This window comes from Lipophrys pholis (genome assembly GCF_963383615.2).
Source record: "Lipophrys pholis genome assembly, chromosome: 1".
Lineage (NCBI taxonomy): Eukaryota > Metazoa > Chordata > Actinopteri > Blenniiformes > Blenniidae > Lipophrys > Lipophrys pholis.
Genome location: NC_137635.1, coordinates 9,028,990 through 9,042,655, shown reverse-complemented (window position 1 = coordinate 9,042,655; position 13,666 = coordinate 9,028,990). Strand labels below are relative to the sequence as shown.

Sequence of the window (13,666 nt, the reverse complement as noted above, 5' to 3'; positions counted from 1 at the left end):
TTCTGCAGGCACATTACACAACTTGGCAAAACAAACATATAGGACCGAAAATGGGGTAATCCTTGATTTTCCAGTAATTGCACAATTTGAAGAGAACATCAAGTGGTTAATGTTGCAGTGATGATGAAACAGTTTTTTTTCCTTGTGAATAAATCTCTGAGTAGTTTGTGTTAACACTTGTGCTTAGCATATATGAGACATAACGCCTGATTTATATCTGAGGAAACGTTTCCATGGAGACGAGAACCCAAAGAAACCATTTTCAGTGTGACTAAGAAGATGCAGACCTGAAGAGAGATATATATATATATATTTTTTTTTTTTAGCTCAGTGGTTTACAGTATGACGAGGAGGTTTGTTCACATTAAAATGCTACAATCTACTTTAATTTGAGGCACTGGCACTTCAACGTAACTGATATTTCTCAGCGGTTCAGTGGACCTGCAGCCAACTGCTGCAGTTCCTTTAACAACCCAGATTTAAACTAGAAAAGTGTCACGATGGCATGAGCAGAGCGAGAGAAACCGATTACCTACAATGTTCCACATGTCGGGTACGCTCTTCTTTTTTTTTTTTTTAAAGGTTTTTACCCTGAATGCTGCTGATAACTGCCTCTCCTGGACCGAACGACGAGTTACACACCGACTGATGACGAGTTCCTTAAAGGCTACATGAGTTCAAGAACACTTTCTCTCGCTTTTCTTTTTACAACATTCAGTTTTTTTTTCTGATAAAATGTGCACGTGAAGGAGGAATAAATTAATAAATACATCCATTTCAGCAGAATACAATGTCACTCAGCGTGAAGTTGAATATTATTAGTAGTACAACTATTTATTTACCTATTAATATTTCACTAACTGACTTTGCCGCGACCTTCGGAGGCGTTCAACAGGAAAGTAACAGGCTTGTCCTCCGAAACCCCACAGTCCTTCAATACTGACGGCAAAGTGAACAAAAAGGATCCGGAGATAAATATAGTTGTATACTTTGCTTACAGAGGCACTGAACACAGTCATAAATAGTTTGAGTTCGACGAGTATTGTTTTACAAAACGTCTGGGACACGCTGACGTTCTCACTTCTCTTCACTTTGGTTGCCGGGATGTGGACGAGGAATGAGAGCAGGCGAGTCGTTTCGTCAGCGTCCTGCCGTCAGGACTCCGGTGTATCGGTGGAAAAACGGGATTAAAAAGCAGAGCGATGTCACCTTCTGCTGTGGAGGTAAGACCAGAAGTCAAAAACTAAATGTGCATCTTTTCAAAAAAGGAACTTCAGTCGGGAAAAATAAAAACACTGTTTTACAATTACTGATAAATAAATGTCGAAGAGGAGCAGTAGGGTGTGGCGACGGGGTTTTAGAGGAAGGAGCCCATGTCCAGGTCCATGAAGGCGTTGGCGTCCATGCTGAAGGAGGAGTCAAAGCTCTGCGAGTTCTGGTGCATCCTCTGGTGATGCCGCAGGTTGGACTTGCTGGAAAAGCTCTTGTCGCACAGCATGCAGGCGAAGGGCTTCTCTTTGGTGTGAATCCTCCGGTGACAGATGAGCTGCGTGGACACGCGGAACGCCTTCCCACACTCCTGGCACTGGTAGCGCTTGGGCTCGGTGTGGATGCGCCGGTGGTTCTTGAGCGCCATGAGGTTGGTGAACTCCTTCTGGCACACGCCGCAGAAGAAGGAGCCCGTCTTGTGGCTGTTCTTGTGGTTGAGGAGGGAGCCGGCGTGGCGGTACGTGCGGCCGCAGTGCTCGCAGACGTGACTCTTCTGCTCGGCGTTCGAGGCGTCACCGTTTTTCGGCGAGTCGCTGAGGTTTCCTGGAATATGCGACAGAGGCGGCGGAACGTCGCCGCGCACCCGGTCCATCGACGGAGTCATGTCGGAGTCCCAGCACAGGCCGTCGGGTCCCGGTTCCTCCATGTCGTCCTCGTAGGGCGCCTGACCGCCGCCCTCCTCGTGCTGGTGCTCCTGGTAGCTGGCGGCAGCGCGGTCCTTGGCGTGAACCTCCATGTGGCTCTGCAGGTGCGACAGCAGGCAGAACGTCTTGCCGCACTCGGGGCAGCACTGACGCCGCATCTGGGAGTGAATCTGCAGCGTGAGCGCGTCGGGGAACGTCTGCAGGCACAAGGTGCAGTGGTGAAGGTTCTCGGAATGCGTCTTCTTGTGGTTGAGCAGCGAGCCGGCGTGGCGGTACGAGCGACCGCACAGGTCACACCTGCAGCACAGACAACAGCTCAGAAAGATACTGACAAGAAATTTTGACTCAAACTCTGAGGAGACTGTGGTGGTTGTACCGTTTCATATATATACTTTTTTTTTGGCATGTGGTGATTTTTGAATTTTTAAAACTAGTTTACAAAAAAACAACTGTAATCTGAATGCAGTTGTCACATCTGTGATCGGGAATGAGAATGTTTTCTCCCTCTGCGATTAATAAAGTATTTCTATTGTATTCTTTCCTACGAGTCAACACAACGGTTGTGTAACATCAGACATCATCAATAAGGGTTTGTTTCAAATGGGGCTCGCTCTGGAAATGATTTTAATAATCTAATCAACGACATAAAAACTAGCAGCTGCAGAAAGTGAAACAGATTAAAATGAGACTCTCCATGCGTGGACTGATTTAAGTGTAATATTAAGTTTCCAGATAAAAGAAGAGACCTGAACTCTTAGTAAAATTACACTTTAACTGGACGTTCTATAAGTATTCACAAGTTTTGCTACTTTTGATGATAAACACCTCCAAGAAGCTATAATGCATTCAGATTACAGATGATGTGTCCTTCAGTAAGTGAAATAATGTGATGTGTGAGTTTGGAAGGACTCACATGAAGCACTTGTCTCCTCTGTCGGGCTGCAGGACTCCCGGCTGAGCGCCGTTCTCCTGCCTGCTGCGGCAGCGGTGCCTCTTCAAGCCCGACCTGCCCAGGAAGCTCTTCCCACACTCGCCACAGCTCAGGTGACTGGCAGCCCGATTGTGGACCTTCTGGTGGTTGTGCAGGATACTGGCCAGGCGAAAGGCCTTTCCACATGTGAGACACACAAACTTCTTCTTCTGCGTGTGGATGCGTGTGTGGTTGCGTAAAGCCATGGGGTTGGTGAAGGGCTTGGAGCAGAAGGTGCAGATGAAGTGTCCCGTCTTGTGGGTGTTCTTGTGGTTCAGGAGGGAGCCGGCGTGTCGGTAGGAGCGGTTACAGATGTTGCACGTGAAAGGCCGCTCCTCCTTGTTTGGAGACGCACTGATCCGAGTGTCGTCGCTGGCTGTAGGTCCATCACAGGTGTGAGCTGCCAGCTGGTCACTGGACACAAAGACCCGCCTGCATTCTTTACACTTGAAGGATCTGGGTTTGAGCAGCCTCCTTCCTGCTATGCGGTCCTTTCTGAGGCTTCCACAACCATGAGACAAAAGCTGCTTCTTCCCTCTGAATCTTTTTCCACAGTTCTGGCAGGAGTGTCTTTTAAATGCAAAGTGGGTTCGCATGTGGTTCTTCATTGCTAGTTGATTAGAATAAGTGTTGTTACACACAGAACAGTAATATTCGCCTGTTTTATGGGAGTTCTTATGGTTGACCAGACTTCCTGCGTGGCGATACGTACGCCCACACTGGTCACAAGCAAAAGGACGCTGATCACCCGAGTCCTCCAACTTCACCGGGGTCTCCTCTTTAATCTCTCGGGTCTTTTGTTGCGGGCGCTGTGTGCGGCGCCGCCGAGAGGTGGAATCCTGATTGGCATCTGAAGTTACGGGCTGCATTCCTCCATCTGGCCGAGTCCCATTCATCTGCATGAGAGCCTGAATCTGGTTGTTGAGTTCCTGGATTTTGGCTTGGTTTTCTTTGTGCCTTCTCAAGTGAGTCAATAGCTGCTTCTGAATCTTGAAGGCTTTCCCACACTCGTGGCACGTATGCCTGGAAGAGGAGAGAATACATGTGGTGAAATCTGAATTAGCAAAACTTAACAGAGACACAAAGGCACATCTGTCAGAACTGACATCCCGATTGAATGTAGGGAGTAGAAATGTGGGTTTTTATGTAAACTTACCTCTTAATGTCAAAGTGGGATCTCTGATGGTTTTTAAGAGCCAACAAGTTGTAGAAGCGTTTCTGGCAGACGAGGCATCGGAACACGCCGGTTTTGTGGGACTTTTTATGGTTGAGGAGTGAACCAGGATGTCTGTAGGACCTCCCACACTGATCACACTTGTACTGACGACCTTCTGCATGAATCGACACTCTGACTGGAGTGGCGTCTTCATTCTGAGCTGCATCATCATCTTTCACTTCCTCCTCGCTGTGCAGTGGCTCTTCGTTCCTCACGGTGGGGCAGCCATGGTTCTGTAGATGATGGGAGCTGGTGCAGAAGATCCCGCAGCTGCCACAGATGATGTTCTCTGCCTCTTCCTTGGTTGGAGGAACATCAATGTCTGTAAGCAACGAGTTAACTTCGTCTACCTGGTGACTGTGTAGAAGCTGATGAGTACTCATGTCTTGTCTATTAGCAAAACTTTCGCCACATGTACTACAGATGGTTATCTCAGCAGAATCGTCATCTTTCGCTTCTTCGTGGGAGGACATAGAAGAAGGCCCTGAGCTGGAGGGAGTGCCATGTGAGTGTGTGTGCCCTCGGAGATGGCTCCTGAGAGCCCTCATGCTCGTGTAGCTATTGCCACATATGGAACACTGATACAGATCTCCATCGTCGTCATCCTCATCAGCTTCGTCGTCTCCCGCTCCGCCATTAAGATGACCACTGCTCACATTTTCATGGAAATTCCCTTCAAAGTAACTTTGGTTGTGGCCTCCATTCAGACCGTACGACTCTACGTCACTTTCTGTGTTTCCAGCGGCACAATTACTGCTGCTGGCCTCGTAGTTTAAGCTATTGTCATAGTTGCCACTAGTGGCGTCATGCTGTTGCTGCAGCAGTGGACAACTGTGAGACTTAATCCCTGCAATGTCGGGAAATGTCTCGCCGCAGTCTGCACACATGTGCCTCTGCATCAGGTGCTCATTGTGAGGTAGATCCAGAGTCATATCCTGGGAAAAGCCCTGATTAAACTGCTCGTGGTAAAGTGAACCATTGCTGTGGCCCAGCTGGTTCTCCTCATTCCCACCAAGCACAGCGTCCTCCTCTTCCTCCTTCTCCTCCCCCTCCTCATTCATCTCTTGACTCAAGTCCTCTTGGGGGGAGAAGCTACCCTGCTGGGTTTCTAAAGTCAGAGGCTCTGATGAGAGCCAGTCTCCCTCAGCATCCAGGCCAAAGGATGAGGGCTGAGACTTGTGGAGGCGAAGATGACTTTTTAGAGCGGCCAGGTGAGGATAACTCTTCCTGCAAATGGAACACTGGTAAATCCCAACCTGATGGGACCGTTTGTGGTTGATGAGGCTCCCCGAGTGCCTGTAGCTTTTACCGCAGGTCTGACACTTGAAGGGACGGTCAACAGAATCCACAGCTGGAGTCTCGTCCATCTCAGTAGCACTGTCATTGCTTTGCGTGGGATTTGGGACTGGACTGAGCGTGTTTGTATCCATGATTTGGGGTTCTCCCTGAGAGCTATTGGACGATGAGGTTTGATTATTGAAGTACTCTGAGTAAGTTTGGCCATTATCTCTAATCTTCTCCTGTGGGCGCTCGTAGTTTCCATGCTGATCTAGTGATGATACAGAAGGAGTATTGTCTGTGGGTGATAGGTAGAAAGTAGACTGAGGGGAAGGAATACTACCATGATACGATTCATTATGGTTCTCTAACAAAGTATCTTCGGGCTCAAATGTCAAAGACGAACAGTTGTGCATTTGGATGTGCTCCTGGAACTCCTCGTCAGTGATATAAAGTATCTGACACAAGTGACAGAAGTTGACTGCAGCATCCTGGTTCTGAGGGGAAAACTGGCCCAGGGGCGGTTCTGTGTTTAATTCGTCCTGCGAATTGAGGTCGGTCCCACTTCTACCCTTGTGAGTCCTCTGGTGGTTGTAGAGGGCGGCCATGTTGTTGAAAAGTTTGAAGCATACATTGCATTCAAACTTCCCCACTTTGTGAGTCTTTTTATGATTGGTCAGACTTCGATAATGTATGTACGACTTGTCACATAAATCACATCTGAATGGTCGATTTGCATCATCGTCAGACGCCTCAGACTGTGTGTTATAAACACTCTCTGTCTTGTCATCAGATGGACTATATTCTGTAGAAATCCCAACTTGGTCCACGCGCTCACTCTGAAACTGTGGATGATATTCTTCCATTTCATGTCTGTCGTCATCGGCCGAACTGTCCACATCTCCCTTCCTGGATGACCGTCGCTTTCCTCTCCTGGTGAGATGAACCTTCTTGTGTGTCGCCAGCTGCGTTGCCAGACGAAAAGCTTTTCCGCAATCTTCACAGGAGTATTTCTTTTGTGAAGTGTGGATCCGAAGATGACTTTTTAGGGCTAAAGCGTTGGAGTTTTCTTTACCGCATATGTCACACTCAAACAGACCTACTTCATGAGTCTTTTTGTGATTTGCGAGGCTCCCTGCATGCCTGTAACAGCGACCACACTCGTCACATTTGAACTTGCGTTCGTCCTCTTGATGAAGATGAGCGTCCATGTGCTCCAGCAGACTGGACATGTCGGACAGGACCATGCCACAGTGTTGGCAGGGGAAGCCTGCTGCTGTGCTAGGGTCCTGCACGGCCATTAGAAGGTAACAATGGGATCAAGTGCACCAGACACAAAGTGTGGGAATGTGTAAAACAGAAAGGCATTAGATGACTTTGTAGTTTGTATTAAAAGAAAACAGTAGTCGAAGATGTGGTCCAAGGAATGTCGAGTGAGGTAAAAACACAAAAATGTTGAGATCCAGGTTCAGGAGAGTGACTTCAGTTTGGGAGGAGTAGGTGAGTTTAGCTGTTGAGAACAGAAAACAAAGATTAGTTAGAGCTGCTAATGAGAACTTCATATAATAGAAAACAACATTTGATTTTATGGTGTGAATAATCTCATCGTTCTAGGATGTTACAGGCGTCATGAGAGTGAAATGTAAACAAAATAAATTATTTTCAGCCATCCGGTAACTGACATTTGCGACACACCGACTCTGATCTTTATCAACAGTTAAACTTTCTGTCAGAGTGAATAAAAATAAGTTAAGTTAATTTTCTCTGTTTCGGAAGCAATGAAGAAAAGGAATCAAGTGTTGATCATATTATTCAATTAATCTCAACTCCAAGTATTAGAATGTTGTAAACGTCCACAAATTTAAATGAAATGCGAAGTTTTGAATACATGCATGTTTAAGTAACTGAAGGGTAAATAATTCACCAACCTGGCGAATCACTGTAAGAAACACTTTTGTTTCTGGTGAATAATAAATAGACGATATTCAACCTTTTAATCTGATATTGTATAATCAAGTGATAATAAGAAGACAGTAAAAAAGATTTTGATTGTTTAAGAACCGAACAAAAAGGGGAAGATTATAAAGAAGTTACTTTTTTTTTTTTTTTTAAAGTCAAACAGTGAAAGTGATTGTTACACAAACATTAGACTTACAGATAAGTAATTTGTACTACACTGAATGTTACATAACAGGCAAGAGCCACCGATACTTTAACATTCAAAATAGCAAAGATTTGTTAAATCTGATATTAAGCAGCATGATTAAATCAACATATGTGTTTTTCCAGTTTTAGCACTGGATATTGCTGGCATTTTTAACGTTTTGACAGTATTTAATGGAATCTAATTTGGGGGGAAAGTTGTTCACAACTAAACTAATATTCCACAGACTAATTGATCAAAAACTGTGATTATCAAATGTTTTATTTTAACTTTCACGAGTACAACAAGCAGAAGTCTGAAACGGGCAAGTCATATGGCTAAAGCACCGACCCAATAACATTAATAAACGCAGTAGTTTCACTCGTGTTGCTTTGCTGTGTCTTAATTCTAATGATGACGAGCTCACGTGAATCATAAAGTTAATAATAAGAGTCGTCGGTGGTAAAAACACAGACATGTTGCGCTAGTCTTAGCATTAGCTGGCTAACAGCAGTAGCTGTGTCAACAAGCCGGTCGAATGAAGTCTGCCATTCCGAATACACTGTCAGAGCAAAAACTTCCGCATTGGTTAGAAGCGGCCAAATCAAAGTGCACATGTGTCAAATAGTCATGTGTTTCGGGAAGAGTGAAGAAGTGAAGTGAGAATATCGACAAGCCATCTGCGAGCTAACGCTAGCCGCTAGGAGCTAGCATCAACACATAGCTAAACAAACATTGCACCACAAAGTCTCGGGGGCGAGAATTAACGCTTGGAAACGCAATACCTGCTGCTGTGGTCATTCAGAATGAGTCCCGGTGATACATATATATCCATTCATCATTAGAGAAAGGTTCTTTCTGTGTGAAAGAGGGGCAACCCCCTTCTCTTAATTGTCTTTTCTTTTTTTTTTTTATTCCATCCTCATTTCCACATTGCTCTTGTTGCTAGGAAACAGGAAATGTGCAGCAGTGAAATACTTCCCCCTCTGACGACTAACCCAATTTGGCTAAATGGTATAACTGATGATCGTAAACTCACGGGGAATACTGTGAACAGACCAGCGGTCAGAGGGTGAAAAACAAACTACAGAAGCAAGTAAAATTCACCACACTAGTGCGGGCCTCCCGAACCATTAGAAGTTGGTTTCATTGAGCTGGTTAGCGTACTCACTTCGCCGTGAATATTATGGGCATCAGTTGGGAAAACATTTCCCGTTTCGCCATAACTTTTGTGCATTAATTGTTATATTATGTGCTGGATCGATATCCCCCCCCATCAAATGCATTGAACACGTTGCACCGTCCTGGCGGTGTAAAAGCTGTCGTCATCATGGTCCTAGAGCCGTCCCCCTGCAGCCCGCAGCCAGTCAACAGCAATCCCCGACTGTCAGGAACAACTGGCCGCACCGAGGCTTCACCGAGCCCCAGTTAATGCTCCGGTAAGAACCGCTTTCGTTTCTCTAACAAGAGGCGCGCGTGTAGCAAACGGCGACTAAATCCGCCCGGTGTGTTTGCGGTCATGATGATGATGATGAAGGCAGCGCTAGCTGCAGCCGGTCCTAAAGCCAGCCATTTTGAGTTGAGGGACTAAAAACATGTCAGGAGCCGGAGCGGCGAACTGGAGGCTCTACCTACATGCCGGGGTCGTGAGATCCGGACAGAACCGAGGCCGATCCGAGCCGTGATCCCTGATCTTTGTCTCCGGTCGAACACATGTCTGCGATCGGTGGCATCTAACTTCCCCTGGCATCAGGGCGGTTAGCTTATTGTCCCTGAGGTCCTAATGCCAGCCATTTTGTGATTAAATACACACCCACATATTTCTGTTTCTGTGTAGCAGGACTGTGATGACAGCACAGACAGGAAAATGTACTCTGAACTATGTTTTATTGACAATAACTGAGAAAAAAAAATCCAGCCTCCTCTGTGAAACAGCTTTCTTCAAACCAGCTCCTGATGCCAGGATCCTCCTGATTGAGTCATACTGATGGTAACTTTGCTGTCTGGTTGAATCAGTTCTCTTCATTCCACTCAGCAATCTGAACCAGATCAATGTGGTCTGATTTCAAAACAAACCCACACCCCTGAAGGTCTGCAGACAGAGACACCAGGCTCTTTTCCCACGCTAAGTAATCACAGTACAGAAATGTACCTTGAAAAATGGATTTCACTCACGTGGTGCTTTTCCACTGCTTGAGCAGCTCCTAAATCACTTTACACTAGTAATCACATTCACCCATTCACACACATTCACACACCAATGGAGCCTGTCGCCATGCACCGCGCTCAGTTCTTCCATTAGGAGCAAAATTGGGGTTCAGTGTCTTGCTCAAGGAAACTTAAACATGTGGACTGGGTGTGGAGATGGAGAATCAAACCTGCAACCTTCCGATTGAGAGTCAACCACTCTACCAACTGAGCACGGATGCCTTGTCACTGCGGCTGTACCCTAGTAGGGTACGAGCGCTGTGCCTTTGAACGCTGGTGCATTTTTGGACCTCCTTGTCTTTACCTCTGGAAGAACATTTTTGTTCCCCTTTTAACAATAGTGTTCATTTTAAAATGGTCCAGACGCGTTGCCTCATGAGGTACAGCTGGAGCAACAAGCTATTTTACTATCCAGTGTTGCATACCTTGTTACACAACCGTTGATTAGTCCGATTATTGCCAAAACATCTCTGGAAACTCTTTTGTGTATATGAAGCCAATGTAAGCCGGCACTTTCCTGCTCAGTCTGGTTTGTCTTCCAATCTGGAGGTTGGTGGTTTGATCCCCCATCTTACCCTGTCCATCTCTTTTAACATTGAACTCCAAGTTGCACCTTGACGTGTGTGTGTGTCTGCGAGTGAAGAATTCAGCAGTGCCTTCACGACGACTCATATCCACAGTTTAACCAAAAATGATTTACCATTCACCTTCTACGTTGGGTAAAATAACGACTTTTAGATAAAATACTTAGGCAGTGTTATCTTTGCTATCTGAGCCATCACTCCTCAAAACCACAAACGTATTCTAGCTGTGCACAATGAAGAAATTTGAAACCGTGAGAACTGAGAGCAGAACCAAGATTCACCATCTTCTCCGTACACACACATTGTTTTTCTCCACACTGCTTCTCACTTTTACGAAGCCTCAAACATGCACTATGCTCCTGCTATAAAATGTTAAATGACTTCACTGTTTTAGCAGTGTCAACATGTTTTTATATTCAACATTTTGCACAGACAACCCTTAATGGGTTCGCACACCACTGGAAGTAACCCAGGGTTCATTGTCTTATTGACTGGGAGAAATGGGAGCTTGTAATGTGATTGGCTCTGTTGATTCCAGTTACCCCAGATGTCTCTGTATGTACTGTGTCATAACCTCCTTTTATTTTTTTTTCTAAAGTGTCTTTTTCACATAATCTCCCTGCAGATACGAAGATGGCCTCTCCTCAGCCTGGCAGTCCACCTCTTGCGGAGCAGTACACCCCTGATGCACCAGATGAAGAGAGCCAACAGGAGGAGGATGCTGCGGCGAGGGAACAGCCTGTGAAGAAACGTGGCAGAGGCCGGCCTCCTAAAGCCAAACCCGTCTTCAAATGCAGCACGTGCACAGAATCTTTTAAAAGTCTGTCGGCACTGCGGAGCCACAAGGCTTCTGCGCACGTGAAGGAACGCCCGCAGCAGCACTCGTGTTCCGAGTGCAACAAAACCTTCTCCAGCAAAGCTCAGCTCTCCAAGCATGAGCGCACTCACTCGGCCCAGCGGCCCTTCCAGTGTCCCGACTGCCACAAGGCTTATAAGACCCCCACGGAGCTGCGCAACCACAGTCGCTCTCACACCGGGGAGAAACCTTTTGTATGCACCGAGTGTGGTAAAGCCTTCATGCAGGCTATCTGCCTGCGGATCCACATGACCCAGCACAGTGGCGAGAGACCCTATTCCTGCCGTCAGTGCTCCAAGAGCTACCCCACCCTGTCCAAGCTGAAGGTGCACATGCGCTCTCACACCGGAGAGAAGCCATACTTTTGTGCGGAGTGTGGCAAGAGTTTTGCCGATCCGTCGGTATTCCGAAAACACAGAAGGAATCACCAGGGTCACCGGCCGTACGCCTGCGACGAGTGCGGGAAAACGTACACGGAGCTGAAGGACCTGAAAAACCACGAGCGCTCGCACACCGGAGAGAAGCCGTATCTGTGCTCAGACTGTGGCAAGGCCTTCTCGCGCTCCTCGTCTCTGGCCTGCCATCAGCGCATCCACTCCCAGAATAAACCGTATCAGTGCGAGCAGTGTGGCAAAGGCTTCACTCAGCTGTCCTCCTACCAGTCTCATCTCCGCACTCACTCGGGTGAGAAGCCCTTCCTCTGCCCGCAGTGTGGCAAGATGTTTTCTGACCCCTCCAGCTTCCGTCGCCATCAGCGAGCCCACCTGGGGTTCAAACCGTACCCCTGCGACAAGTGCTCCAAACGGTTCCGGCAGCCAGCCGATCTGGCTGTGCACGAGCGCGTTCACTCCGGGGAGAGGCCTTACAAGTGCCAGAGCTGCGACAAAGCCTTCGTGGCGTCCTGGGATCTGCGGCGCCACATGCTCGTTCACACAGGTCTGAGGCCCTTCTCGTGCACAGAGTGTGACAAATCCTTCGCCGAGCGCTCGAGCCTCAACAAACACCGGCGCGTGCACTCTGGGGAGAGGCCTTTCAAATGCGAGGAGTGTTTGAAGTCATTTGTCGTGTCCTCGAGCCTGCGCAAACATGAAAGGACTCACCTTGCTGAGCAGTCTGAGCAGCAGCATCAACAACAACAACAACAACAGCAACAGGAGACAGAGGCTGGATCAGCCTCAGGCTTTACTGCCCACACAACTCTCCCTCAGTTCTCCTGCACTCACTGTGATGCCACTTTTAGTACCTGGGATGAAGTTCAGGCCCACGAGAGCCTGCACTCCATTGACTCAACCGCTTCCTCCGTTTCCAAAATTGTGCAGCTGGGCTCTCACGTCTGTGAGTCCTGCCCCGCGGAGTTCGCGCAGCTGACGGAGCTGCAGGAGCACGAGAAGCAGCACCCGAAGCCGCGGCCGCACGTCTGCGGCAACTGCGGCAAAGCGTTCCTCAACAAATCGGGACTGCGCAAACACCAGAAGATCCACTCCAGCAGCAAACCGCACTGCTGCCCGCACTGTGGCAAGGCCTTCCTGTTCGCCGCCTACCTTCGCAAGCACTTACGGACTCACGCGGACGCCGCGTTACCCGCGACGCAACTCGCCGACATAAACATCATCCACACCGACCCGCTCCCCTCCCCTCCCCCGCCCAGCGACGCTCCCACCTCCACCGTCGAACCCAGCACCATGTCGCTGACGGTTCCAGTGACGGTACCTGTGACGGCATTTCAGACTCTTCCAGAGTACCTAGTCAAGGAAGAGGTTCTCTAAGCTCTTTCCTTTCTTTTTTAAAATGACTCTTCTCCACTTTTAATCATATTTAGCCAGTGGCCTTAAATCTTTTTAGATCACGGGTCCGTTTTCCATGTGAAAAAATCACTTCCCAAGAAAATGAAATTGCATCATGTAAATTATTAAAGTTATACAATGTCTTTGTTTTGTATGTTACTTATAATGCTCATATTATAATATGCTGTACATGTCTTGAGTTTTGTCTTTTCTGTTGTAATCAACGCAAAATATATAATAACCACTGTAAATCATCAATAAAATGAGCCCTTGTGACTAAAGCTAAATGTTATTGAATTTTTTTTGAATTTACATTCCATTGTAAGAATTTTCACCTCTATATTTTATAATTTGTCATTTCTAATTGTTTCATTTTAATAAACTGTGCTGTTCTAAGCAGTGATGTCTTCTCATTGTGTATGAATGGCTGGATTGTGACACTTTTGAATGCTGCAGACGAACACAAAAAGATGTTGGGCCGTGTCACCACATTACTTGGTGAGAAACTGTAACTTATATATTGATGACGGTGACATTTCTATCATCCATAAAAGTCCGAATGCAAAGCAGAGTCATTCAGTTCCATTAGCCCGCTGCAGCTCTCAGAGGTGAGTGGTTACGGCACATCAAGGTATACACACACACACACACACACACACACACACACACACACACACACACACACACGCACACACAGAAAACACTATTTGTTGT

The 13,666-nt window shown here is 47.0% G+C and overlaps 2 protein-coding genes across 2 annotated transcripts; one reads left to right on the top strand and one right to left on the bottom strand.

The window, feature by feature from the left end:
• Positions 1-324: 324 nt before the first annotated feature.
• Positions 325-6,678, bottom strand: znf646 (zinc finger protein 646; the record flags this gene model as incomplete). The annotated part of the gene is made up of 3 exons (XM_080464587.1): positions 325-2,210; positions 2,827-3,906; positions 4,040-6,678. The coding sequence occupies 3 exons, from the start codon at positions 6,676-6,678 to the stop codon at positions 1,358-1,360; spliced, it is 4,572 nt and encodes a 1,523-aa protein (XP_080320713.1). The 3' UTR covers positions 325-1,357.
• An 815-nt stretch (positions 6,679-7,493) lies between these two features.
• Positions 7,494-13,346, top strand: znf668 (zinc finger protein 668). Its single transcript, XM_080481668.1, has 2 exons — positions 7,494-8,959; positions 10,938-13,346. The coding sequence occupies exon 2, from the start codon at positions 10,946-10,948 to the stop codon at positions 12,932-12,934; it is 1,989 nt and encodes a 662-aa protein (XP_080337794.1). The 5' UTR covers positions 7,494-8,959; positions 10,938-10,945; the 3' UTR covers positions 12,935-13,346.
• The last annotated feature ends 320 nt before the right edge of the window (positions 13,347-13,666 follow it).